At 38.6% G+C, this 25975-nt stretch overlaps 1 protein-coding gene across 19 annotated transcripts in view; it reads left to right on the top strand.

The window, feature by feature from the left end:
- The window catches only part of TLN2 (talin 2), a 141851-nt gene extending 133067 nt beyond the window's left edge, over positions 1–8784 (top strand). For all 19 annotated transcript variants that reach the window (XM_040706785.2, XM_040706789.2, XM_003641877.6 and 16 more), the window contains 5 exons: positions 993–1118; positions 2647–2709; positions 2825–3007; positions 4711–4836; positions 5719–8784. In XM_040706785.2, the coding sequence (XP_040562719.1) occupies positions 993–1118; positions 2647–2709; positions 2825–3007; positions 4711–4836; positions 5719–5847 (627 nt within the window). In that variant the 3' untranslated portion in view covers positions 5848–8784. The remainder of the gene's footprint in view (positions 1–992; positions 1119–2646; positions 2710–2824; positions 3008–4710; positions 4837–5718) is intronic.
- Positions 8785–25975: the final 17191 nt, after the last annotated feature.

Below are 25975 nucleotides of genomic sequence, written 5' to 3'. Positions count from 1 at the left end.
TGAATAAATTGGGAAAAAAAACCCTGTATTTCAAAAGCCTCATGTGTCTCAAGGTGGTCTCTTTTGGTATCATATCCAGCAGTCCTGCTGTGTTGGATTCTGGTAGGCCTGCGATTGGATCACAGTCAAGAAATTACACCAGTTTATTTCATATCTATATATAAAAAATTACAACTGTTTATCTATCTATTTTAACTGTTTAGAAACTAGTATGCATGCCTAAATGGATAAACGATTTCAGTATATGCCTCAATGATTAGAAAGTCAAGTTGTTTTATGGAGCATCAGATTTGCCTTTAACAACTTAGAAACCTCATTAGAAAGATTTAATATATTTACACATGCTTGCAGAAAGATATGTTTGGATGATTTAAGCATTCCAGACAGACCTTTGGAACTTTGTATCTTCGAGGCGACCGAACCAGACTGCTGTACAATGCTGCTCTCTGTGTAATAACAGCTCTTACTGAAATCTGCTGAACCCATTCACTGGCTTGATGTCTATGTTATATTTCTTAGTACAGGTGTAGGAGACAATATGCACCTACCACTGTTCTTTTTTTAATGTATTTATGTATTTTGAAAACACTCCATCTAATTTAGTGATTCTGGAAGTCAGTATTGTAGTGCTATAAAGATAACTTTGATAGGTAAAGGCAAGAATTTCTTTTCAGACTTTTTTGAATGTAATTTTGAGTATGCCCAGTGGAGTGTCATTTATTAGAAAGTTGAAGACAATTCTTGATTTATCTTGTGTGATATTCAATTTCCCATGGATCAGTCACAGCTGCAACTTATTAACATGAGTGATCTTAAATACTTCTTAGCTGTATTTCATGTGAAATTCCTTTGCAGAAAATGATGTTGTACCTCTTTTTGAATCTATTCCTGTGTTTCAAAATTTTGTCACCACTTGCATATGTCCTTGATTTTGAAAATGCTACAGTTTTCTTGTGGATAACGTCTGACATTGTTTTTTTTCTTGGTTATAGCAAGCAGATGAGACTCTGGATTTTGAAGAACAGATCTTGGAAGCAGCTAAATCCATTGCAGCTGCTACCAGCGCCCTTGTGAAGTCAGCTTCAGCAGCACAGAGAGAACTGGTGGCACAGGGAAAGGTGGGTAAAAAGGACAAGTTGCAACAGGGAAAGCATCAAAATGGGATCTAGTCTCTTACCTGTTCTGTGAGAGTACGGAAGGAGAGGAGCTTGGGAGTGATTAATGAAAACTGCTTAAAAACAAAAACATCACTTTATCTGTTAGAGGAAAGGTGTAGTTTACTATTCTAATAGAAGCACACCTGTCAAATTTAGTGTCATATTGACAGATCTGTTCAGCCTGTTTTACTGAATATACAGCCATTTTACTCTACTTATTATTCTGTAGAGACTTGCTGAAAGTTCACAACTTTTGCAGTGAATGGCTTGAGAAGTGTTAGCTGCTTGCCTTCTTGGAGAATCTGTTCTCTTGAGCCAGTGAGTAAGGCTAGGATATGCAAAGGAAGAAATTAACCCCACCTAAAATGAAAATGTAATGGGGGGGAAAAAAAAAACAAACTTCAGAATTGTTTCTGCAACTTCCTCTCATTATGATTCACAAATAAATAAGGCCATTAAGATAATTCTGATATAATGAAGCCCAACCCCATGTTCCTCCTCTCTTTTTGGTCTTTACTGATTACTAGTTTTTAGATAATTGTCACTTTTGGGTATCCTCAGACACGTGTGGTGGCCTGTACCTCCACAGAAGTACAGCCCAATGTGCAGGGAGTGATTCCTTCTGCAGTGATTGACCAAATTCTTGCCTGTAGTGAATGGCTTCAGTGTGTCAGGTGGGAGGATTTTATTGCTGATACTGGGGGAAGCATTTTGCTTTTGCAAGAAACCTTGTGAGGCATGTGATGTGGACTCTGGTATGTAGGAGGCAGGACAAATTTGATCTGCTGCATATCCAGTGCTTCAGTACTGAACAGTAAGTGGTAATTACTGTTGGCTTAAATTTCTCACACACTTTTTAACTGGTCTGGAAATGGTGGGTTATATGGATATATGTGAACCAGGCACATTCTTGTCCCACATAAATTTCCCATGATACTTCGTGGTAGGAATTTTTTTTATTTCACCTGAAGTGGAAAGAAAATTGTTTCTTGATTGTTGCCAGTACTGCTGATGCCACTCTTCGGTGGATAAACTAAGAAGAAAACAGGGATGCTTTCATCAAATATCATTAAGTATGAAGGCAGTTGGAGGGCATCCATATGGCTCCACATTCTGTTTTGTACCTTTTCTAATGCTAGAATCAGAAGAGATTCAGAAATAATGTAAATCTAAATGTGTGGTAGAGACAGAAATAACTTGTATTAAAGGTCCAGTAATTGTGATCCACTGTTCAGTGTTGCTTATGCCAAAGTTTCCACTGCAACTGATATTACTCTGGGATTTCTGAATGTGATTCAAGAGTGGGACAATTCAAGCTGAAAGCACACTCACTGACTACTAACATTCAGGTGGACTTTGTGTTGTGCACTGTGCACAGCCACAGCTGTAGGTGTTCTCCTTTTTCCACTACTTGTTGCATGCCTGAATCGAAGACAAAACAGTTGTATTTTCTGTTTCACTGTAAGTCATCTCTGAACTGTTTTTCCAGGTTGGAGCAATCCCTGCAAATGCAGCTGATGATGGACAGTGGTCTCAGGGACTTATTTCCGCTGTGAGTAACTACTTCTCTTTTATGTTGGACTGCAAAATATCAGTGAAGCTAGCGCCTTCTCTGAAGAAACTATGTCCTGTGACAATACGTAGTGACTTTCTTTACTGACTCCTAGGCCCGAATGGTGGCAGCTGCAACCAGCAATCTTTGTGAAGCGGCTAATGCTTCAGTACAAGGCCATGCTAGTGAAGAGAAGCTCATCTCATCTGCAAAACAAGTCGCAGCTTCTACAGCACAATTGCTTGTGGCTTGCAAAGTAAAGGCTGATCATGACTCTGAAGCCATGAGGAGGCTACAGGTACTTGTATTCTTTATTACCAGAAACCCATAGTAACACAATGTAAACACTGTTATATAAATAATGTTATGTATATATCCATGTTATGTATGTTATATATCCATGTTATAATGTTATATATAAATCCAAAATGTTAGGTTTCCTGTATTTTCAGACTTCAGTCCAGTTTTTCTTCTCTGTAGGATTCTAGGAAAGACTACCGTTCATCAAAGATCAAGTGATTATGCATTTCACATTATTGGGCAGTAGCTAAAGCTCACTTCACTGCTAGTTTTATTCTTCATTTTTGAATGATGCAAGGTTTTTTTTCCAAGTAGAAAATTGATTTAAGTACTTAGGAGTAGAAAATAAATGCAAAAGTAAATGAAATCTGTTTGTTTTTAGAGAAAGTGGTTAACCTTGGAGACGTGATGATTTCAGTGCTATACTGTGAATTCATATGGATTGGCATTGTCATGGGTCTGTGGTGGAGGTATCAGGAGCTGGTAGATAGTTCTGACTGTAATTCAATCTTCATTTTAATATCCAGTCTTTGAGATAAATCTGAATGAATTTTAAATGCAGAACAAAGAATACAAAGAGGAACAAAATCATGTACTAGAGACCACATTTTCTCAGCTCTGTCAGGAAATTCAAGGTACTCAGTTACTGTAGGCAAATATTATTAAATAGACATGGAATGTGAAAAGTTGGAAGGGAATGTGGAAAGAAGTCCAAGCACTGACTGAAATTGAACTTTGCTACTTTACCAAGTGTTGCATTTGTCCCATAATGAATAATGAAGGAAAAAGCAGTCTGTGCTTGGAAACAGGGTCCTTTATCGTAGCTAAACCATTTAGATGATATCTATTGGGTATTTTTACTGGTGGATTTGCCAGATCTACTATGATTTTTCAGCTGGCTTTGCCCTCAGCACATATGTTTTCATATAGTCTAGTCAATAGGTTAGGTTTGAGTGTATTATGTTTTTCTTTCCTACCCCTACAAACAATGACAAGGTTTGTGAGCAGACATTTGAACTGCATTTCCCATGAATGCTCTTTGGCCCGTTACTACAGGAGTCTAGGTAACGTGTTCCTTCTGGTATCTCAACTAAATTCTTCACAGGTGTTTCTTTTGCTCAGGAGGTGGAAATATCTTTGAATGGTGGCCTATCCCATTCTTTGAAGTTGCTTCTTTGCTGAAGCACTTGAAATACATTTAGGGATCCACCTTTCAGTATTTCTATGTACAACTGAGTAGAACACTCTGTCTCTCAGAATGAGTATGATACCTCTCAGCTCTAAATCCTCATCAGCTCAGAGATTTCTTGCCTCTGTTCAATTACTGATGATATTGAGGTAGGAAGAAGGATTCCAGTAAGAGCCAAGGAAGTAGTATAGGTCAAATCTTTAAAATATAAAATTTTGAAATATAAAATGTGACTTAGGGGGACAAGTTTAAAGAACTGCCAGTGGTATATGGAAGATCTCATTTACACTTCCATGTGCAGCTCCATCTTTTAGCACTATCAAGGAAGACTAATTTTGACCAAAGCACTGATTTTTTGAAGATTAATTTGCTTTTCATGGAAACAAACAAACAGAAAACCAACCAGCTTCTTGCATAGTCAAGCAAAGATGTTTTAGTTTTGGTGCTCAGAAGAACTGATGTTGCAATTATGCATTTTTGTTATTACTAAATTTTTTTTGTCTTTTCCCAAGGCTGCGGGGAATGCTGTCAAGCGAGCATCAGACAATCTTGTCAGGGCAGCCCAAAAAGCAGCATTTGGAAAAGCAGAAGATGATGACGTTGTAGTCAAAACAAAGTTTGTGGGTGGCATTGCTCAGGTTGGTACAATCGCGAAAAACTATAGCAGAGAAAAACTGTCTCATGGAGAAGCAGCGTAGTGTTGCAGTGTCCATATGCTGTATTGTGGACTAGACAAGGCTACCTAGGAATCTGTGAGTTGCTTGATGCCTCCCTGTTAGGTAACCACTGATAAAACAGCAAAGTGAAATAATGTAGCATGACTATCTCTTTATTGAGCTTTTACCATAAAAGCATCTGCAATAGTACAATGTCTTTATTTTCCTAATTAATTAATGGTTCTTTTCAAACCTCTATGAAGCACTTGAAATATCCCATAGTCTTAATGGAACACCAGTTTTGCATATGTGTCATCATCAAAGATAAAAATCGTAAGAGAGAAGATCTGATTAAATTTTGTTACCCTAACCTTAATAAATATGAGAAAATTAAAGATTCCAAGGGTCTGAGGTCATACTAGCTTCTGCATTTGATGTTGTGAATTTGGAACAGCATGAGCTGTGGTTACCATTTAAAACATACTGAAACTTGTTATTTCTGTGTGCCCATGTTACTGTCTTTTCTTACACTTCAAAATGCAGAAAAATACTATGAATACCTGGAAAAATTAGTATCTGATTTTTGCTAACCTCTCACTCAATGCTGGGGAGAGCATAGCACTATAAAATCAAACATGGGTGTATGGTAAAACTATTCTGGAAGATTCTTGTTTTTAAGTTCTCCATAAGAAACAAGTGGGAATGAAGTACTGTTCTTCTTGGAACCTGGAAAACATTTGAGCAATTCCTACTGAAGTCATTGAAACTTCTCTGGAAAATGCTTACAGCCATTGTGAAACTAGTGTCATAGAAAAGTTCTTTTACAGACTGCATTCATTTCTGTCATAATGCTTCTTTTTCTAGATCATTGCAGCCCAAGAAGAAATGCTGAAGAAGGAAAGAGAGCTGGAAGAGGCAAGGAAAAAACTTGCTCAGATCCGCCAACAGCAATATAAATTTCTCCCCACAGAGCTGAGAGAAGATGAGGGTTAGCCTGCTGAGATTTTCTTCTTGCCTTTTTTCCTTTATTCCTTTTTTTAAAAAAAATTCCTTTTAAAGAAATAAGCTAAGGGGGGACAGTATAGCGAGAACTGGTCTGACAACATTCTGGTATGTCAAGCACTTACCTAAATAAACTGCCTATCACAGCTTTGGATGAACAGAGAGCAATAACCACTTGTTCTTTGTCATCTGGGAGTGCATTCTGTGATGATCAAGTAATGGTACAGTATTAAGTTCATTCCTGTTCCTTCCTGGACTTACATCTCAGAAGAGAATCTTTACTGAATATTTTAAATCAGTATTATTGTCACTTTCTTGATGCTTGACACATTTATTGTTCTTTGACTTGATATAAACCATTCATAATATTAGTAGGAAACAGTCAAGAAATCATGCCTGTGATAAATACCACATGAGATGGTGGCTCTCCCCCACCCACCCTTGTAATAAGAAGACCAAGACAGAAAAGGATGTATGTCTGAGTGGGTAAGATGCACAAGTGCGGTTTTGAAGAAAATGCCTGGCCTGTCTGTTATGTAACTAGTTCATCCCAAAACTGGAGGAATTCTCTGCACCTGTTTGCACTAGTATTATTACTCCTTACCTGATAGCAACAGGCTTCTGCTTGTACAGTATTGTGGTTCACAAAATGTGGCAATAGCCATTTTTTAAAGAGCGCAGAAAACAAAGAAATGGAAACCTTGTCACTGCCTCAATAATAGCAGGTTCATGAAGGAAAATGCTGTTCCAATTATATACCTCTAATGTGTGACTACTTTTACAGTATTATACACACATACACATGCTCTCACATTGGACTGAGTAGTTTGTGTTTTGTTTTCTAGTTTAAATTATCTGGTTTGTACTGTGGGATTTCTGTTAGAATGTATGCTAGTTAAAAAAGGGAAATACCCAGTACAACAGAAGACTATCACAACTCTTGCTATTCTTCTAATAATTTCATTTGTAATTATTTTATTTTGAAACCTGTGGGTATTGTAGGAGAAAAGAATAAGTGATTTACAAGTAGACCTTTCTTGTAATATAAAAAATAAAATTTTGGACTCCAGGGAGTTTATTTTCATACTTGGAATTGATGAAAATGTACTCACCAAAGAATTGCAGAGAAGGAATAGCAGCAGTCTAAGCAGCTGCAGAAAGGTACTGTATGTTCTCAATATCTCTGTTGTGACCTAAACAATAGCAACATGGGTAGAGTGAGTAAAAACATTTTATCCTGTCAGAGAAAGAACACAAACTACAGCAACTTTAAGTAACAAAAGCTAAACTATTTGAGTAACTACAGAACCACCATTTTTCCTAAGAACAATTTCCAATGTACCTCTGTTCAAGTCCTCTTAAAAAAAAAAAGTCTATTTTAGGTCAAAGGTGTTGCTGCTACAGTGCTTCTGAAGGCTGTGCTGTCTTTAGATACCTGTTACATACCTCCAACTGAGCCTATTATGTTATGAGCATACTCACCTAGTCAATATTGCAGAAATACTTGTCTTGTAGACTCAGAAGTAACTCCTAGTGATATGTTTATGGGTTTAGATAGTGCTAACTCTTCATTTAAGTTACTTGCATGACATATAATTACCAAGAATTTTGTCACACTAGTGTTAAATATATAGGAAACATGATTACAGAATTAGTAAGTATTAGTGTGTATGAAGATTTTCTTTTTTGTCAGAGTCTCTTCTCTGGTACTGAAATATTTCAGATTCAATTGAATTGTTGGAGAATCTACACTGAGAGGGGAGGGGAAGAAGGTAGATCCCAGATAGAACTGCTGGCATTGACAGATGTGCTGTGAAGTGTAGGCTTGTGTCCATATGCAAACCCTTACTATCAGACACAGGCAATTCTGAGTTCTGCGATTTCCAATTCAGCACAATTGATATTTTTTTCTTTCAACTGTTACACAGGGAATTCAGTGAGTAGTGTCACAGAATCTTAGGCATAAAGTTAAATCAGTTTTATATTTCTAAGGTCTAAATTAAAGACAGCTCCAGGTGACAGGGATTTTCTGCTGCTGCTGGTAGGTCAAGCTTCTTTGCAGTTTATGGCTCTTTCTTTTTTTAAATTCAGGTAGCCTCACATTCCCATCTCTATTTTTGGATAGATCTTCCAGACAGATTTGTTACTGCTCCTCTTTCAAGCTGCGTTTGACCTATTTAGTCTCATCAAAGCAAGAAGAAAGATGATGCTGTTCTTAGTACCATGACAGTATTTTTACTGTAGGTATATATAATAATGCTGTAATATATTTTGATCAGTATGGTATTTGCCAGTTTGAAAGAAGCCAAAATCCTGGTTAAATGCAACTATGTGTGGAAATTGCATAGCTAGGATATTTTATCATAATGTGGATGGGAAGAGCATGCTCTAATTGTGTACCAGATAAAGGTGTTTGGAAAGTCCATTTCAGCACAGTTGTTTTGAGGCCTATCTGATTCAGATTTAGTAATCCCTCTTATCTGACAAGGAAGTATTATTCTTTTTTCTCCTTAGATATGTGCTCCACAGAGGAAGTCAGCTAAGTAGCTGAACTTCAACAGCTCAATGAGTGGTTTTTTTTACTGTGAACTTTGGGTCTTGATCTGGGAAACATTCAGTGAAAATAAGCCTATCTGAAAACTTTCTATTTCAATGTATTCTTGCAGTTATAATTTGCAGTACCACTGAAGTCCAGATGTGCACATCTGTGGAGTTTGGAACTAGTCCGTGCGTTTGTTTGGCATGGAAACTTGCAGCAGGAAGTGACAAGTTGGGGTAAGGGATGAAGGTTAGTTAATAAGGAAGGCAGATGTTTACTTTGTGCTGTTAACTTGTGAAATGATAAATGGGCTCTGTTGTATCTCACCCTTCTTCATGTGGATTTCACTTTAAGAAATTGTATGCAAATTAAAAGCGAAATGCCTCAAAGTTGTTTGTGTACAAATAGTCTAGTGTTGTTTTCCCCAAGTGTCCAGGAAATAATTTGAATGGAACACTTTATCATGCATAAGCTTTTCCTTTTCTACGTCAGAAGCTTCGAAGTAAGAAAAGAGTTAAAGCAAAAATTGATGGCTGGACTCTTGTTTCATTTATTCCTTCCCCTTTGACTTTCTTCATCTTCATTACTTAATTCCTAATGAGGGAATGGATAAATGTTCTGGAAACCTCCTCACTCAAAATATATTTAGCTTGTGAGCACGTTTTCACTTTTAATCAGACCAAACTGATAAAATGTTTACGCCAGAAGTATGGCACACCATCACTAAAGTTACCTCCCCTAATTTTTTCTAAATCTACAGCTTTAAGTATTCTTACATTTTATACTGTAAATATTTTGTCCTTCTGTAACTGCATAATGATTACCAAATTATTTGCCTGTATCTGACATGACTCCTGTAACCTACTTTTCAGTACTCACAGCAGTGTAAGTTAAACATGTTGTAGTTGTTCTTGCTTGTGGAACAACACATTTCTGTGGCACTGAGGTTAATGCCAAGTGCAGAAGCTATTATTTGAGATTCTAGTCTGTTGCAGATGGCTAATTTGACTTACTTTAGTATCCACAGTGAAGTTTGATGAATTGCCTTAGAGGTGACAGATGCACAGGCTGCATCTGGCTCATGAGCTACATTTCATTTAACATGTGAACTCTGTCCTTGGGCACACAGCATCACTGAGTGAAGAACACTACAGAGATCTGTGAGCAAACGTCAGTAAGTGCATGCAGCACAGGGTAGAGCCACACAGGGATATTTCAGACCAAGAGACAACATCCTACTCTCATCACGGTGGGGATGGATGCACCTCATGCCATTTTGTTCTGCACCATGCAGGGAGACCTGGTACTGAGGCACAACAGCATTAATTTCTTTAGTAGCTGGTAGTTCCAGTGTTGGCAGAGTATGGCCTAATTCAGCTGCTGGGTGTCAGATCAGGGCCCTTACCAGTTTGTTGTAGCCAACCAACTGTTGGATTTTGTGTAATACCTGTTTTCAGCCTTATGTGAGCTATAGAGAGGTCTCCAGGAGGCATGATAAAGGTGGTGCTAAGCTGTGTCTACTAAGGAGCCTCTGCATAAAGCAGATACTGCAGAGGAGTTCCTGGGCCACAGTGCTTCAGCCCCACAGTAATTTAATAACAGGATTGATCAGACATGGCCAAGCTAAGAACCTCCTTCTCAAGACATCTCTGTAAGTATATACCAGAATGTCTAGGAGTAGTCAACTCTAACATCATCTTTTTCCATTAAAGTTTTACACCCAAGAAAGGTACAGAGGAGTTCACAGTCACATTGTCACACCATTATGTATAGCTCTTCTCTGGACACAAAATTAAATAATACATTGTTCTTGTCTACACCAACAAAAATGTATAAATAATACACTGTATTTTGTCTACACCAACAAAAATGTATTACTAATATATTGCATTTTTGTCTATGCCAACAATAAGCCCTTGAAGGAATTCCTCTTCTGTTGTTGTTTTGGTTTTGTACAAAAGTATTTCTGGCTTATGTTGCACTTGTTGTCGTGCAAAGGATTTGTTTTACTATTTAATTGAAATAAGGCATAATTATCTGTGGGGGAAAGGCAGAATTCCCATCTGACAGAAGTCCTATGTACAGCTCTTCTGCGTAGGCATGAACGTGAATGCTTACTTCACATGTCAGTAATCCTTCAGTATCCTTAAAGCATGTTAACTACACACACACATATATAAAAGACAAACACCAGTTATTCAAAGGCCTAATGTTTGGTTTTGTTGCCATGTTCCTTGGTTATTGTGGAGGGAAAGTTGATGTTGCTTTTGTGTATGTTACTGTTTCCATTTTGTTGAACATCTTTCCATGTCACATGCAACTCTGTGAGTATGTACATATAGGTTACTTCATCTGCTACATGAAATCTATTCCAGCATTCTTATCAGTTGCATTACTGGTAGTCTGACACTGCTGTTGACAGGGTAGCTGTTTTTGACACTACTGCACTCATTGAGATCTTTTTGCACTGTGGGATGGTGATTTCTCAGTGTCCTAAAACATCCACTGTGAGAGTTTATCACACGTGAAGAGGTTTTATTTTGTCATGTCACCTGTAATTTATATTCCTATAAAGTCAAAATCTCTTTATTAAAAACGTTAGGTAGAACTTGAAGCTCAGAAGTTCAGAACTTTGGAAGACGAAAATTTGTTTGCAGTTCAGAGTTAAATGTTGATTTAGCAGTCTCGGAAGTGTTTTGAAGTTTGGAAAAGATGCTGCATAAAGATAGTAAAAATAAAAAATATATTGTTTTCTTAACACAGTTCTTGCTTTTAAAGTGCAGGACTTCATAATGTTAGTTGTAATCTGTGATCCTCCACAGATCATTATTGAATACTTTCTAAGCTGTTCATATAATCCTTTTGTTTTGAAATAATGACAGGTTGTGTGCTTCATCTTCTCTGAATACAGTATGCAATCTTCTTCACAACTGTTTGTAAGGTGCAATTAATCAAGTAAAAAGATCAATGCAGTTGTTTGTTCCAGTATTATAGTTGATGAGCTTTCAATTGAAACTGCATTTCATATTTTTAAGTTATTGATTAAAATGTTTACTTGAACATAAGTAAACATATTGTTGACCTGCTTAAGTCTTGAAAGATTGGTCAGATTCTGGGGCAGTGGATATACTATCAATGTTGGCACCGTGCTGTAACTTTTCCAGTTTGACAGCAAATGAATTGCAATTTATTACAAATGTACTGTCAGATGATAGTTTCATGTGCTTTGTTTGTGAAACAGAAAAGATATTTATGTTCCAGTTCAGGAAATGTTATAGCACATATTTTCATTGTTAAAAAAGAAGAAACTCCTTCATATTCTTTCTCCTATATAGTTATTTTTAACTTAAATGGGATTTAAGTCCATCCTCATGGGATTTCCCAAATTATGGTGTTTCAGACACTCAGAACCCATAAGCTTTACTGCATGCTGCTAGTCAGAACAGTCTTCTCCATCACATCTATCCCAACATTACCATTGTGGTTTTCAAGCATAGTAGGAATTTTCTGCTCTTAGAGAAGATTTTCTTATTTGTGGACCAAAAAATGCTGCAGATGAGTAGCTCTCATTTTAAAAAGAGCAAATTTTACTGTATTTTACATAAAAGTGAAATTATGTTGCAGGAGAGGAGATGGTTTGTTCAGGTCCACTGAGTAGGTTGCAATGACCAAAATAACAAGTTACTTTGAGCCAAGAACAAGACAGACCAACAGAGGGCTTGTCTAGGAAAGGGTTAATATTTATATCCCACTTAGTTGCTAACTGGTCTACATTATTTTTTTGCATTAAAGTTTTGGTACTACATTAGTTCCACAGAAATCAGATGCATTCTTTTCCTGTAACTATATAGCAGAGGGACTTAAACAGTGATTGTGATTGGTGCCAAGAACAACTCAGTCTTTCACTGCCAATGCTTTAGACAAACATCCTGTCTTCCAGAGCTGAAATTAATCTGCAAGAATCTGTGCACAGTGCTTTGGCTTTGCCTCATGCAACTATTCCTGTTAAGGCTCTAACCTCAGTTCTCCAGTTTTTACTTAATGCTTTATTTTTCTGTCATTTTCTACAAGACAAGTTACAGCTGTAACAATTTGGACAAATCTTGCAGGTTATTTAAATCAGCCTGCTGCTTTATTTTGCTGCCTGAAAAATTTGATGAAAATCCTGAGGCACTGAAGCCTTCTACTGTGACACTTTTAGCAACAGAACCAGTTTTGAAGTTTACTTACCTATGCTTTATTTCTAGCATGCTAGTGCAATTTTTCTAGATCCAGTCTGAAGATTGTATCTAGCTCTATTTTTTCTATGAAAATTATTGGCTATATTAAAAAAAAAAAAAAACATAGCATGCATTGTAAAGTTGGTGTGAGACATCTAGTAGCTCAAGCGCATGTTAAATGCTAATACGTGTGATATTTCTGTACCTCTTACTGAGGGGGAAGCTCATTACTAACAATTTAATGATTAATGTTCTCGAAATTTAGAGTTGAAGTAATCTGGTCACTGTGGGAATATTTGGGTTATGACCTAAGACAGAGGCTTATTAGGAAACTAAATGAGTGTGTTCTTCAAGCCTAGACTGAACTTTTGTCCCATAAAATCATTGGAGAATTCAGATAAATGTTTATTTCTCTTCTGTGTGGGTTTTTGGGTTTTTGTTTGATTGTTTGTTTCACTGTTTTGATTGGTTGGGTTTGGGTTTGGTTTTTTTTGTTTTGTTTTTTTTATTGGTTGGTTTTTGTTTTGTTTCCTTTTGTAATTGGTTTTGCCTGCTTTCATCTACTCGTACTTGGCTTTTGTTCCTTGAAAGTCAGCATGTTTCAGTGCATGGAGTGTTAGTCACAGTTGTTTCTATCTGGGGAGAAACCAGGGCTCTTAGAGATTTATTACCAAAATCAGGTTCTGAGTTTAGAGCAAATCCTCCAGTGGTATTTATCAACTGCTGTTAGTGATGTGACACTCAATCCCTAAATTCATGAAACTGCATTATAGCAACAGAATTTGACCCTTCATGTGTGGTCAGTGAATATTCACATGAATAGATTTGAAATTATGTGAATTAAAGCAGTACAGACATTGTAGGAATATCTGCATTATGACCTAAGACGGAGGAATATCAGGAAACAAATGGCATATATTTTTCAAGACAAGCCTGAAATTTTGCTTCATGAAATCAGTAGTGATTTCAGTTAAATGTTTGAGTGTTAGCATAACTTTAAGCATGTTTCTTTGTGCCTCAGGAAAATGAAAATGAATGAGAACTTTGATACAAACATGTAGCTGATTTCTTTTATGTATTGCTGATCTCTTCTGACCCAGAACTGTGTTACTGAGATCATCATTTCAGATCCTAAAATTGCGGGGAAAGAAAACAGAGAATTTCAAACAGAACACCGCAGAAGAACAGCTTTGAAGTCACTCTGTTGTGTTTGGCTTACAGTCCCACTGCCATTCTCTATCATTTGGTGATATTAAGGCTATTTAGGGTAATTCTCTTGCCAAACCACTGCTGTGATGTCTGTGATACTTCCAGATCCTGTGACCCATCAATTCAAGCCACAGAGAGAATTTTCTGGTAAGCCTGACTGTTGAGGAGTCATCTCTGATCTCTTCAAAGTCATGTGAGTAGCTCCTTATTACATGACCATATCAGTCATATTTTGGTTTGTCCAAGATCTTGTTATCTAAAAAGAGCCTGGATGCAAAACTTCCTCTTGAGGAGTTTCCTATTCCACTAGAAAAACTGTAAATATGCTGAGCACCTTCTAGACTAAATGATTTGTGAGACAATATAGGCTGCTAGTGTGCTTGTACCAGAAAGAGGTCAGAGCTTTCTCAGATCTTCTTCCCTTTCTTAAGGGTAGCAGCCACTCAAAAGAGGATCTTCAACCTGTAGTCCTTTTTTGAAAGTATTTGCTAACAGCAGAATTCACTCTTTGGTCCTCAAGTAGATTTATAATGAGTAAATTAATTATGTCAGTAGATAAAGACAACAAATATTCACTTGTATTGAGGTCTCTCTGCAGGTCTGGTGAGACACAGTGCAGCGGTACCAAGGTGCCAGCAAAGATTTGGATATGTGTGAATGTGTACTGGAAACATGGCTGGAAAGATGCCAGACATCGCTCCACAGAAAAGTCTCCTGTGGTAGAGAAAAGAACCTCTCTGAGCAAGAGCAAGGTGTAAAGCATTAGATAACTTCTGATTCTTTTATTGACACTATGAAAGATACTGCTGCAAAAAGGAAACAATAAAGGTTATGGCAGATATGCTCAGGTTTTCCTGTAAGGTAAATGCTGGCACAAATCTTAGGGTCAGAAAATGCTGTGCTGCTTTCAAATTCCTAGAGAAACTCTGAAAATACATAAACTAAGAAAACAATCTCAAAGTATTGGAGGTTTGTTTCAGATTTTCGTTTCCAAGCCAGGACTATATTATCTGTAGTTGTACCCTGCTAGTAAAAATTCACCACAAAATTCATACAGCAAAAGCCATTGTCTACTGAATACTAGTGTTCTGCAATGCTGGGGTGGCCTTGCTCTGGGAACAAGTTTCCCAAGTTTCCTAAGTGTTGGAAGGGGTAAGTCAGACTGCAGTGACACTGTTGGTGATGAAAGTAGGACTCATTTGCTGAATTACAGGATTACATTTAAAATAAGGTATGCTCAGTTGTTGCTTTGGTCCCTTCTGATCTTGACGATATGTAGATGGTGGCCTTTGAGACTTCCATGTATTTCTGAGAAGCAAGGCCACCTTCAGAGTTCAAACAGAAACACATGCTATAACCAGAGCATGTTGAAAGCTGTGACTTCATTTCTTGGAACTTTAACAGCTGTGTAGCTCAAAGACAAATAACTCATCCCTGGCTGGTCCATCTCATAACACAGACATCCAGAAAATGTCTGGCTTTTTTCTTTTTTTTTTTTTCTCTGTTACTTGGCATCAAATACCTCTGATTTTGTTCCCTTCTAGACTGAGAACATATATAGCTTGTTCTTGAGGAGTAATTTTGCATCTTGCTGAAGGCTTGTTTCCACCAGTGTTACGTGGTCCCTGGAAAATTCTAATGATTTAGCAGTACTTGTCCAGTTTCAAGTGCAACCTCTTCCATCGGCAGTGATTTCTGTCATTTCATTTGGATTTTCAAAGAAAAAAACATCTGTTTTCTCAAAATTCTGTTGGCAGCTCTTCAGCCCAACCACTTCCACAGAGCCCCAGTGAGCTCTGTAACAAAGCTAATTCCCCTACAACTAATTCTAGATGTCAGTGCTGAATGTGCTGATTATTTATTTTTATTTTTTTCCTGCAGAAATCCATGTGATCAATCTTGAGCTGACAAACCACAGCATTTCTGAGGGTGTAAATTCTGATATTGAAAGGAGAGGAAGGTGTCATGGGAGCAAGGTGGAGATTTTTTGCTGAAGAGTGTGAGGTAGGATATGAATCTGTTGCATAAGAACAGCAGGAGGTACAGAGTTGGGAAACAGCTATTTAAATTCAGAACAGTTAGCATAAGAACAACTGGTATGTTCTGTTCAGTTAGCATAAGAAGAATTGGTATGTACTGGTCGTGAATGAGTTTACATAAGATGATATTTCATGGCCATCAGAGCAAGGAAACACTGGACTTGTCTTTAAGTACAGCTAGAGGGGAGTAACAGTCAACCTTTTTGACATCACAGCTGAGAAACAGGTTTAGACAGTCACAGGGCCCTTCTGCTTCTGTCTCTTACAAATTTGCTTACCATCACACATTTCAGTGTCAGTGCTAGTTTCACAGGTTATTCAGCCTGAAATCTAAACAATTTCCCCATTACTGGGGCTGTGAAAACTTAACTGAGCCCCTGGGGAATAGTGTTCCAGCATGATGCTGTGCTTTCTCCATCCAGTGGGACTGTATTTCATGGTGACATGGTTCTCACACATATATCATGTGAAACAATCTGTTCCGTAAGATCAGATACAACTATGCTCTACATGGCTGAAGTTAAGTGTTCAAGCCACTTCTGCTGACTGCTGTGATCTTAAAAGCAGTGTAAACTTCAGGACCCTGCTTGTGCCTGCAGTCAAGCCAAACTATGGACAATTAGGTTAGTATATTTGGTTCATCCCTGCAAGTACTAACCATCACTGAAAGTTTTCAGATTCCTAATCTACCAGTTTTAATGGACTTTCCAATACTTCCCTGGAGGTCCCTGCAGACTGCGCTGGGAGTTGTTTTTTCTTGTCTAGTTGGTTAAACCAAAAAGATGCAAATTACTGCATAGAATATCTTACAGGATTCCTCTTATGCGGTCCTGGATTTTATAAGCTGCCCTTCACTTCCTTACAGTTAGGCTGGCATTGAAATCTTTACCCTTCTTCTCACATCCTGACCTACTCTTCTGAACTTTTTTCCATCTTATTCTTTCACTTACGTTTGTCCCAAAATCAAGCATGGAGTCTTAAAGCTGAGGACTACACAGAAAGTGAGAGCCTATAGGCAGTGTGGTTGCAACTGGGTGCCTCTCTGCTGCTGCTGCTCTGCTTCAGTGCTTCTAAATCCATTGTTTTTCTTAAAGGGGACACTTTCTAACAAAGCCTGAACTATTGTTGAAAGTTGCATTTCCTGCTACACAGAGCTCTCAACCAAAACATAAATCAAAACAAGAGCAAACTCAGTGTGGACTCTGGCAAAGATTACCCTCTCTTCATATATAAAAGGGAAGCATTTAGCCTGACCTCATAAAAGAGAGAAGTTAAAGGGACTGTTCTATGCTTTGAAATCTTACCCTCAATAGATTGGAAATAAAATGCTGACATGGGAATTTCAGCAGCTCGTTTCATGTTCTGCTCAGCCCACTGTACTTCCTGAGCATGAACTGGCCATTGCCTCATCCCACGAAAATGAAGGTTATAGGGTCACTGGCTGCTTAGTAAGGAATTTCTCAAGGGTATAGAACAGTGCCCAGAATAACATTTAACAAGGTCTGGAAAATGATACAAGCAGAGAGCTCTTAGAAGTTTTCAGAAGCACACAGCTCTACAGAAAATCTTTTAGAAAATCTGCTTCTAAGATCCATGGAGAGAAATAGCTGAGGGAGAGTCTAGATGACGTTGCTTGTAGCTTAGTAACTTAACATATCACGTGAGCCTGTGCTATATGGAGAAGAATCATGTTCTCTTGATCCTATTTGCTTCCAGAATATGTCAGGCAAACTTTTCATATGCAGCCAATGCCTCTACATGCAAACTGTACTTAGGAGTGCAGGTATGGCTGAACTGTCATGGGGAACACAACTGCCTCTTCCTTTGAAACTGCTGTATATTCTCTGTATGTGCTGCATATAATTCCTTTCTTCCAAGGAAAGAGTAATATCTCTTATCTCTGGATTGTTTACCCAACCTTAAAAGATAATTCAATGTCTTTGTTCTCCAAATTGTAGAATGCACCATTTCACCATGGAATACAGCCTGGGATTACAGGCAACATCCCACCAGGTGGGCAAACACAGTAATAGATAAGATTCAACTAACTGGTATAGAGAAGTGCTCTTACTGTAGAAACTGGAACCTGTCTTACTAAGGCTCTCTCTCCACTTAACTGGTGATGATTTGACTGTGAACTTGGAGGCTCACCCTGAGCTCTTCAACAGAGCCTCTCTACTCTCAGCCATGCCTACTAGTGCTGACAGTTCTTGCATGCCTGAGTGAATGACCCACTTCTGTTGTCTCTTGCATTCACTCACTGTGGGGAGTGTTTTACTTGAACACATTTCCTGCCCATGTTGATCTGTTCACACTCTCTCTTTGCCCTCAGGAGGGAGATAAACTACTGAGGAAGTCATTGTTTCGGGAAGTCATTTTGGGTGAAGATTGCCTGTTTCGTTTCCTATTTGTTGCTTGCCCTTGGACTGAACATAAGAGAAAAACAAATGTAAGCTCTATAAAATCCTAAGTAGTGTTTCTGGGATACTGGTGCTTCAAACCACTTAACTTGGCTTTGCTTGAAAGGAGCTGCAAGACTGAAGGGAAGGAGGAAGGAAGGCAGAAGTAGGGAAACTTCATCATTGTATGGTAGATTCCTGGAGGATTTTTCTCCTAGTCCAACTCAACCTCATGAGCTTCATTAGATTTGTCAGTGTTGCTCTGGGTTCCCTGCTTCCTCTCAGAGCTGATTTGATTTGTTAGCACCACTGTGTGGGCAGCAAGGTGGTCTGAAGCCTGTGGTCTTCCAAGCAGGGTTTGAACAATGGCAGAGCACATAGTTAGGAACTGCATCTTGGATATGGAGAGCAGAGGCTGACAGACTGCACAGCTAACTCATGGCCACAGATGCTGCCTGTGCTGTCCAGCTGTTAGCGGTGTGCAGTGAGTATTCCTTTTCTCCATGGAGCAATTCTGACTTCTCCCATTCCTATGTTGCAATGTGAGCTGTCCTAGCAGCTACAAGAGCTTCTTCTTGTGCTACTTCACTTGATTCTACAAGTACGACTACTGTTCATCTCTTTTTCAGCAAGCAATATTGAACTGTCACAGTTTTTCTTCAGGAAAAGCATAAAACTGCAAATATACCAGTGATCACAGTTCCACAGAGTGCCCGTGTATGAGTGCATAGATGAAATGTGTATAGACAGGCAAAATGAATAAAGCCTCAGAATATTTGTGGAATAGTTTTTGGCTAACAAGACCATTTTTATAATGGGTAACATGAGAACAAAAAGCACAGGACAGCATAGGCCATGGAAAACTGGAACTTAACACAAAATTATATATTGCATGTTTAAAAAAAAAATGTAAGTAGTGTTTAACTATGATTAGAAGAAATCTAAAACATCTGCAAGAGCTCTTAAATCATGGAAAGTGGGAAGAATTAAGCTAATGCTGGGGAACAAAAGAACAAAGAACTAGGTGGAATTTATGCCTCTGCCTTAATATGCCAAACATGCCCCTCTACTTGTTATCACTAGTGCTAAGCAGAAATTGTCCTAAGCAGAAATGACTACGTCACTGTGCAAAGTTTCCGTTAATAACTTAAAGCCCCCAAGCCTGAGTGCTGAATTTCTTTCACCATTGAGCTGAGTGGTTCTTGGCAATTTTCTGTTTTCTTACTGAGTATAGACAATGGCACTCTTTTTTCTTAGTAGTGCGAGACATTTAGGGTTAATGATACACTTAGGGCAAAGGGTAAATTTGGCCTCACATCTAAACTGCTCTTAAAAAAAATTAAGAAATGACTACATAATCATTTGAGAAACTGAATAAATGTTGATGCTAATTTTGCTGCTGCTTAGATTATTTTCTAACTTATGTTGCTTCCTCTTCATTTACCTCCCCTTAAGATATTTCGGGTGTAGTAGGCCAACCAGTGAATGTTGTATTCTTTTAATGTACCTTGGAATAGTTCAGCATAATGCTTATTTAAGCTGCTCAGCATCACAGCTGTGTTCCACTCCTGTCCTCTCCTTGTGAAAGCCAGGAAATGAAGCAACAGATAGCTTCTTCCCTCCCCCTCAAATTAAATTTGAATTAAACCATTTTTCTTATTTCTGCTGTTCAGCTCAGAATCAACTGCTTTTATCATGAGAAGGACACAAACAAGGGGAGTTTCTCAACTATGGCAACCTACAGCATTAACCATGGCAAAGAGATGAGAGGGCCTTCCTCAGAAGTGTTGTTTTTTGTATGACTACATCTGGTGTCCAGTCTCCTATTTAGGGCTTGAGTATCTCCAGACTGTGCTGCTGTGAGAAATCCAGCTGTGCAAATGGAGGAAGCTAATACTAAGTCTATGCTTTCCTTCATGTCACAGCAAACTCTTCTTTGAGGTACAAATCATTGCCATGATAAGAAAGGCAGAGATTTATTCTGTATGCAAATAGATATTATTTACCCTTTTCTCCATTATAAGAATGATCTGGATGTCAGTCTCACACATCTCTGTCCCTGTTCTAAATTATCTGCCATGTCTACATTGAAAGACTGACCATTATAAATGCTATTCAGCTGCTAACTTGAAAACCAGCAGTTGTCATCTTGCAGCACCAGATAGCTCTGCACAAGCTGTGAAAGCCTTCCAAAAGCAGAGCTGTGCAGACTTGCTTCTTTGCATGTGCCAACATACTGACCCTCTGGCAGGGGCTCAGTTGCTTCGGTACTGAAGACACCTCTAGCTATCACACTACATCCATCCAAGCTACTATCTTTATTTTCTTTAAAGGTGGGAGGTGACAGGGTTAGGTACAACTATTGGTAATTAGTGAGGTAAAAATGCAGAGGGAAGAGCTGCAGTTCTCAAGGTTCTATGTTAAAATCCGTGTGTGTGTGTGTGTCTGTGTGATGAGGTGAACCTACTGCTCCTCAGGCACATGCAATTCCTGAGGCATTTTGAGGATGTTGAAGCAATACCGTATTTGGCCACTTCTCTTCACAGTCCTTCTCTAGCTGTAGAGAAGGCTTATGAATGTGCTAGCATTCCTGGGTTACTGCTCGACATGCATTAGAGAGATCTGCTTTCCATCTTCAAAGCTGTCAAGCAGCTTTTAAGAGATACCGACTGATTTAAAAACAAAACAGAAAAATGACTTTCAGTGCAACTTAAGTCAGTCCCTGTGCATTTCTCCCTCACTTAAGTAATATTTTCTCTCAGTTTTCAGTTTTGAATTTGCATATTTTCTTGCATACATGAGATTTTTTTAGGGGCTACTCCAAATGACTGTAGTGCACAGTAATCTCTGAATGATCCAAGTCTGAGACTTTGCAGCTTAACTGTATTTAAGTGTTATAATTTTCTTTCATAATGGATCAGGGTGTTTTGACTTTCTTTCTAGAGAAATATGGTGTGTAAGGAAAAGAGGGAGTCATACAACAGGAGCAGTTTGTCTGAGGGAAAAGCCTGGAATAGCAGTATGTCATATTTTATGGTTTTAAGGAAACTTCTTTATGCTACAGAATGGAACATCACATTGTGGACCTGAAGTGCTTAGTAAAGAAGGGAAAGAATTTGGAATGTAACTCCAGTAGTCTTAAAGCTCTTTATGCTGAAAGAGTGAGTGATGAAATCAGGTTGGAGAATAGTAAAGTGGCAATTGTATATAAATCTACTTCTTTGCTCCTAAAATGTAACAGAAAACAAAGCTGGAGACTAGGAAAGTCTCACAGGCTTTTTGTGTTTAATAGACCCCAAACCCTTGGTAATTTCATAAGATGTCTGTTTAAAAGTGTTACTTGGCTTTAGAAATTAATGTCTACTTGCATGTATTGGTACCAGCCCCATCTCTACAAGCTGCCTGCTCTTTATTGCTTGCTGTAATTCCTGGGGCCCTGGCTAGCTTTTTCTCAGTGGAGAAAGAATCAAACCTCTATTTTGTACAGTGAGTGTTTTTCTTGAAAGAATGGAAGAGATTTTGACCACAAAGGATTATGTCTTAATTCTCTTGCTGCAGGGTATAGCCCTGGGGAACGGAGTCCCCATCTGGTACCATACTCCCATTAGGATGCAAACCCTTCTCAGTCCTCTGGAACTACATGCCCAAGTGAGGCCAGAGGCCAGTGCACCTTGAGCAACAGTCAATTCCACGTTTCCAAGGAAGGGTGAAGGAATTTTTAGGTGATTTCTCAGTGAGCTAAGCATTGTAAGTAAGCATTTCTGAAGATGGCTGAGTCAAAATGAAAAGAAGGCATTTCTGTAAGGGGATCTTATTGATGTTTTTAAATATCTTTAGTGTGGGAGTTAAAGAGACACATGGCCAACCTCTTTTCAGTGGGGACAGGACAAGGGGAAACAGCCATAAACTTGAGCATAGATGTTCCACACCAACATGCGAAAGATATGTGACTTCTTCACAGTGAGGGTGACAGCACTGGAACAGTGCCCAGAGAGGTTGTGGATGCCCCATCCCTGGTGGTGCTTAAGGTCAGGTTGGGGCCCTAGGCAGCCTGGTCTAGTACTTGATCTAGTGACTGGCAACCCTGATTGCAGCAGGGAAATTGGAACTTGATGATCCTTGAGGTCCCTTCAGACCCAAACCATTCTATGATGATTATATGATTTCATAGCCATGTTCAGTTTTGTAGTCACCTGCAAGTTTTAACTTGCCACTTCAATGGAATAGACAGTTTTAAGACTGTCTGATTATTTAGATAGATACAGATATCTAAAACCTGATTATAGATGCTCCACAATGTAATCCTGTGCCAAGAGACACAGCCATGTCTACAGGCTTTGAAGGGTAAAAGGGTAGATGTGTTATGTTATTATGGAGTTAATAACATAATATGGAGACATGGAGATTCTTCTTTATTTGAAGAAAGAAAGGAGTGGTCCCTCTAACTGAAAGATGCACTGTATCTTGGCCTGCAGCTGTTGTAGTGTAGCACTTCTGAAAATACAGCTATAAGCTTTGAATGAGTCTTGGTAATAGCTGTGGCGTGCAAAGAAATTAAGTCCTTTCATGAAAAGCTTTCTATGTTAGTTTTTTACTTTTCCCATGTTTTGTAACTAAGAAGCTGAATGTTGTTTTCTACCTTCTGGTAAAAATCCATGCTGAATAATTGTGTTCTTAATTCTCACCACTCTTCCTCCTCTCAGTAAAAGGTGTGCTGCTCTGCATTGAGCTCTTCAGGTGCTAACATCAGAAATACATCAAGTATGACTTCTAGCACAGTACACATGTGAAGTGAGTTGGAATCAAAGGCATCTAAAGAGTACCAACTATTATTTTTAACCAAAAAATACCTTACAACCTGCCAAGTATTCACCAAGACTGTTCATCCCAAGGGATTTCACAGCCCTCCATGGTAAGGAAAGGAGCTGTATTCTTTAGGTCACCCAGAGTGGAGATTTGTTCTTCTCAACTAAAATCACAGTACCATAAATAAACTGATCACAGCTGTAATTGGCCTCCCAGGCCAATTCCCTTCATTCTATCCCTTTTAGCGTAGACACACATGCATTCATATAGCACTGGGAAGTATTCAGAAACAAAGCAATGATGAGTGTCAGCAGGGACACTCCCTGGCTTCTTTCAGAGACCATTGCAGTGATAAAGGCTAGTCTTCTGTACCACACTAGTGATGGTGTCAGGAGATTATGTTAACCTATTCAGTAGTTCATCTTCCCACAGACTTCCTGTATAGAACTACAGAATCACCAAGGTTGGAAAACACCTACAAGATCATCCAGTCCTACCATCCTCCTATCACCTGTAGTTCTCACTAAACCATGTCCCTCAGCACAACATCTAAACATTCCTTGAACACCAAGGTCGGTGACTCCACCACCTCCCTGGGCAGCCCATTCCAGTGCCTGAATGACCTTATTTGCAGGTTTTGTCCTTTACACTTTCTATCCAGTCTGTAAAATGGCACACAAAACTCACAGAGATAAATGACAAAATTAAATACACTGAAGACTTGAGAAGTGCTTTGATCTTACACTATCTTGGTTTCTAGAGTGCTTTGCAGAGGTGTAAATATGAATCTAATTTGGAATTACACCAATCAGTTCTTTTAGAAAAGAGGAACCCCAGTTTGGGACTCCTTTTTGTTAAATACATCTCCTGAAGGAGCTTGAATCAGCCTCTAATGTTTTTATCTCTACAGATAGTTGCAGGTAAACAGGAGTGCAAAGGACATCCCAGCTCAGTGTCACTATCTAAGCAATATGCTGGGAATGTTTTCTACAGCACCCTACAGTGCATATCAAGTTAGTAAGTAAAAGAGAATAGTCTGCTGTGTTAGTGTCACTCAGGAGTGTCCCTATTTCCACTTGCCAAGATTTATGAACTTAACCTGGAAGCAACAGTAACAGATGGAAGCTTGTTTCCTACCAGGAATGTTGTTAAGAATATCGTTATAGAAGCAAGATACAACGCCGGTAGGGTCACGATAAAAATAATGCCAAGTTATCTAGTCTAATCCCTTGTCAAATTCCGTATGTCCTTCAGGCAATGCATGTGTAGATAAGATGTTAATTGGTCAGGGAATGTGCTGGATAAGTTACAACGGTTATTGCTATTGAAGATATGCTTATCATCCACAGCTCAGTAACACGCTGTCTGGCACTCACTGGTGTCAAGTGTTTTACATGTGTTACTGGGGACAGCAGCTACATAATCTGCTAGATGTAAATACTAAAGACCAATGATTGTCTGCACGTTTTCTCTGTAGAAGTATACCTGCCTCCTGCCAGGACTGCATTAAAAGCTCAGTATTCACCTTTTCTAGCACTGGGGCCATGATTTTTACAGTATATCTTAAAAATACAGTTCATAAAACAAAATCCATCAGATTCAGGAATATTCTGGAATTCTATAAATCTGTAATCTTCTTTTTTGATGGTTCAAGTAACATACACCCAAAGATTGTCTCTTGTTAATACTTCTGCAGCAAACATTCAAGCTGTGCTCTTGTCCCAGCAGCAGAAATCCAACAGTGGTAGTTATCACCATAACTTTGTGTGTACAATCAGTGCACAGTAGGATAAGTTTTGCACTAATATGTCTGATGTATTCCAGACATATGTCAGAGGCTGTTCCAAGGTAAGCTGCTAGAGGCAGCTCTAAAATAGCTCCAGACTAGGGGTATTTGGTTAAAGCTCTGTCTTCTAGCTTATTCCAGTGGCCACTGACACTCCAAAATGTGCATCATCATCTTGCTGTCTAGCAGACCCAGCTTATTGTTGCCATGTGCCTCTTAAACTGTCAAATGTAAGTAATCTTAGGCAGCTAGTGGTAGCCATCCAAATGACTATATAGGAAGCTGGGAAAGAGGAATGTGAGAAAAGAGCTACTCAGATTGCCTCAAAATTCTGTGTGTCTTGGAAAACTCTGCCAGCTGAAGGTCTTGGCTGTGCTGGTGTTGTGCTTGGGAAGCTTGGATAGCTGAATTTAAACCACAGCCTTGGTTCTGTCCACAACTGAAGCAGAGTGATGATAAGAGGGAGAAGAATTTGCCAAATGGAACAAAGAAAAAATTAAATCCAAGTGACTGCGTACAGCTGGGTCTTTGATGCATATATTTAGCCAAGAAGTGATTGAACGATTTATTTTTTCACTTTATAAAAATATTCACAGAATTTATTACAATAAAAATGATGTTTTTGACATTCTGACTTATACCAGGGATCCTAGTGAGTGAAGTGTACCTGAGCACATGATACTAGGATGCTCTGTAGGATTGCTTGACAGTACTAAACTGTTGGGTTTGTGGTGCCCTGAGCTTTCAGTGTGAGTTTGGATGGCCCTCTCTTTGCACCCCCTGAGTGCTATGGATCTCAACTGTTGCAGCATTCAGGCTGTTTTAAGATCTGGGATTTTATTGTTCTTTTCTAAATATTCAGGCCAGTCTTGGGCATCAGAACTTATCCTACTGTCCTTGACATTTATGGAGCAATGTATTTGCTATGTTAAATCAGAAATATCTACATACAAATACTGTTACCTGGGAGGAGGCAGAGCATCTTCATTCATCAGCAATATATTATTTTGCTGTTGATTCCTTTGCGACAGCCTACCCACGATGGAAAATTTCTTCTGGTGAGGTATTTAAACACAGGGTTTTTTTTTTTTTTTTTTTTTTTTGTTGTTGTTGTTTTTTAA

Source organism: Gallus gallus, chromosome 10, assembly GCF_016699485.2.
Source record: "Gallus gallus isolate bGalGal1 chromosome 10, bGalGal1.mat.broiler.GRCg7b, whole genome shotgun sequence".
NCBI classification, from domain to species: Eukaryota; Metazoa; Chordata; class Aves; order Galliformes; family Phasianidae; genus Gallus; species Gallus gallus.
The sequence above is the reverse complement of the archived record's forward strand: the minus strand, read 5'-3'. Positions and strand labels throughout refer to the sequence as shown.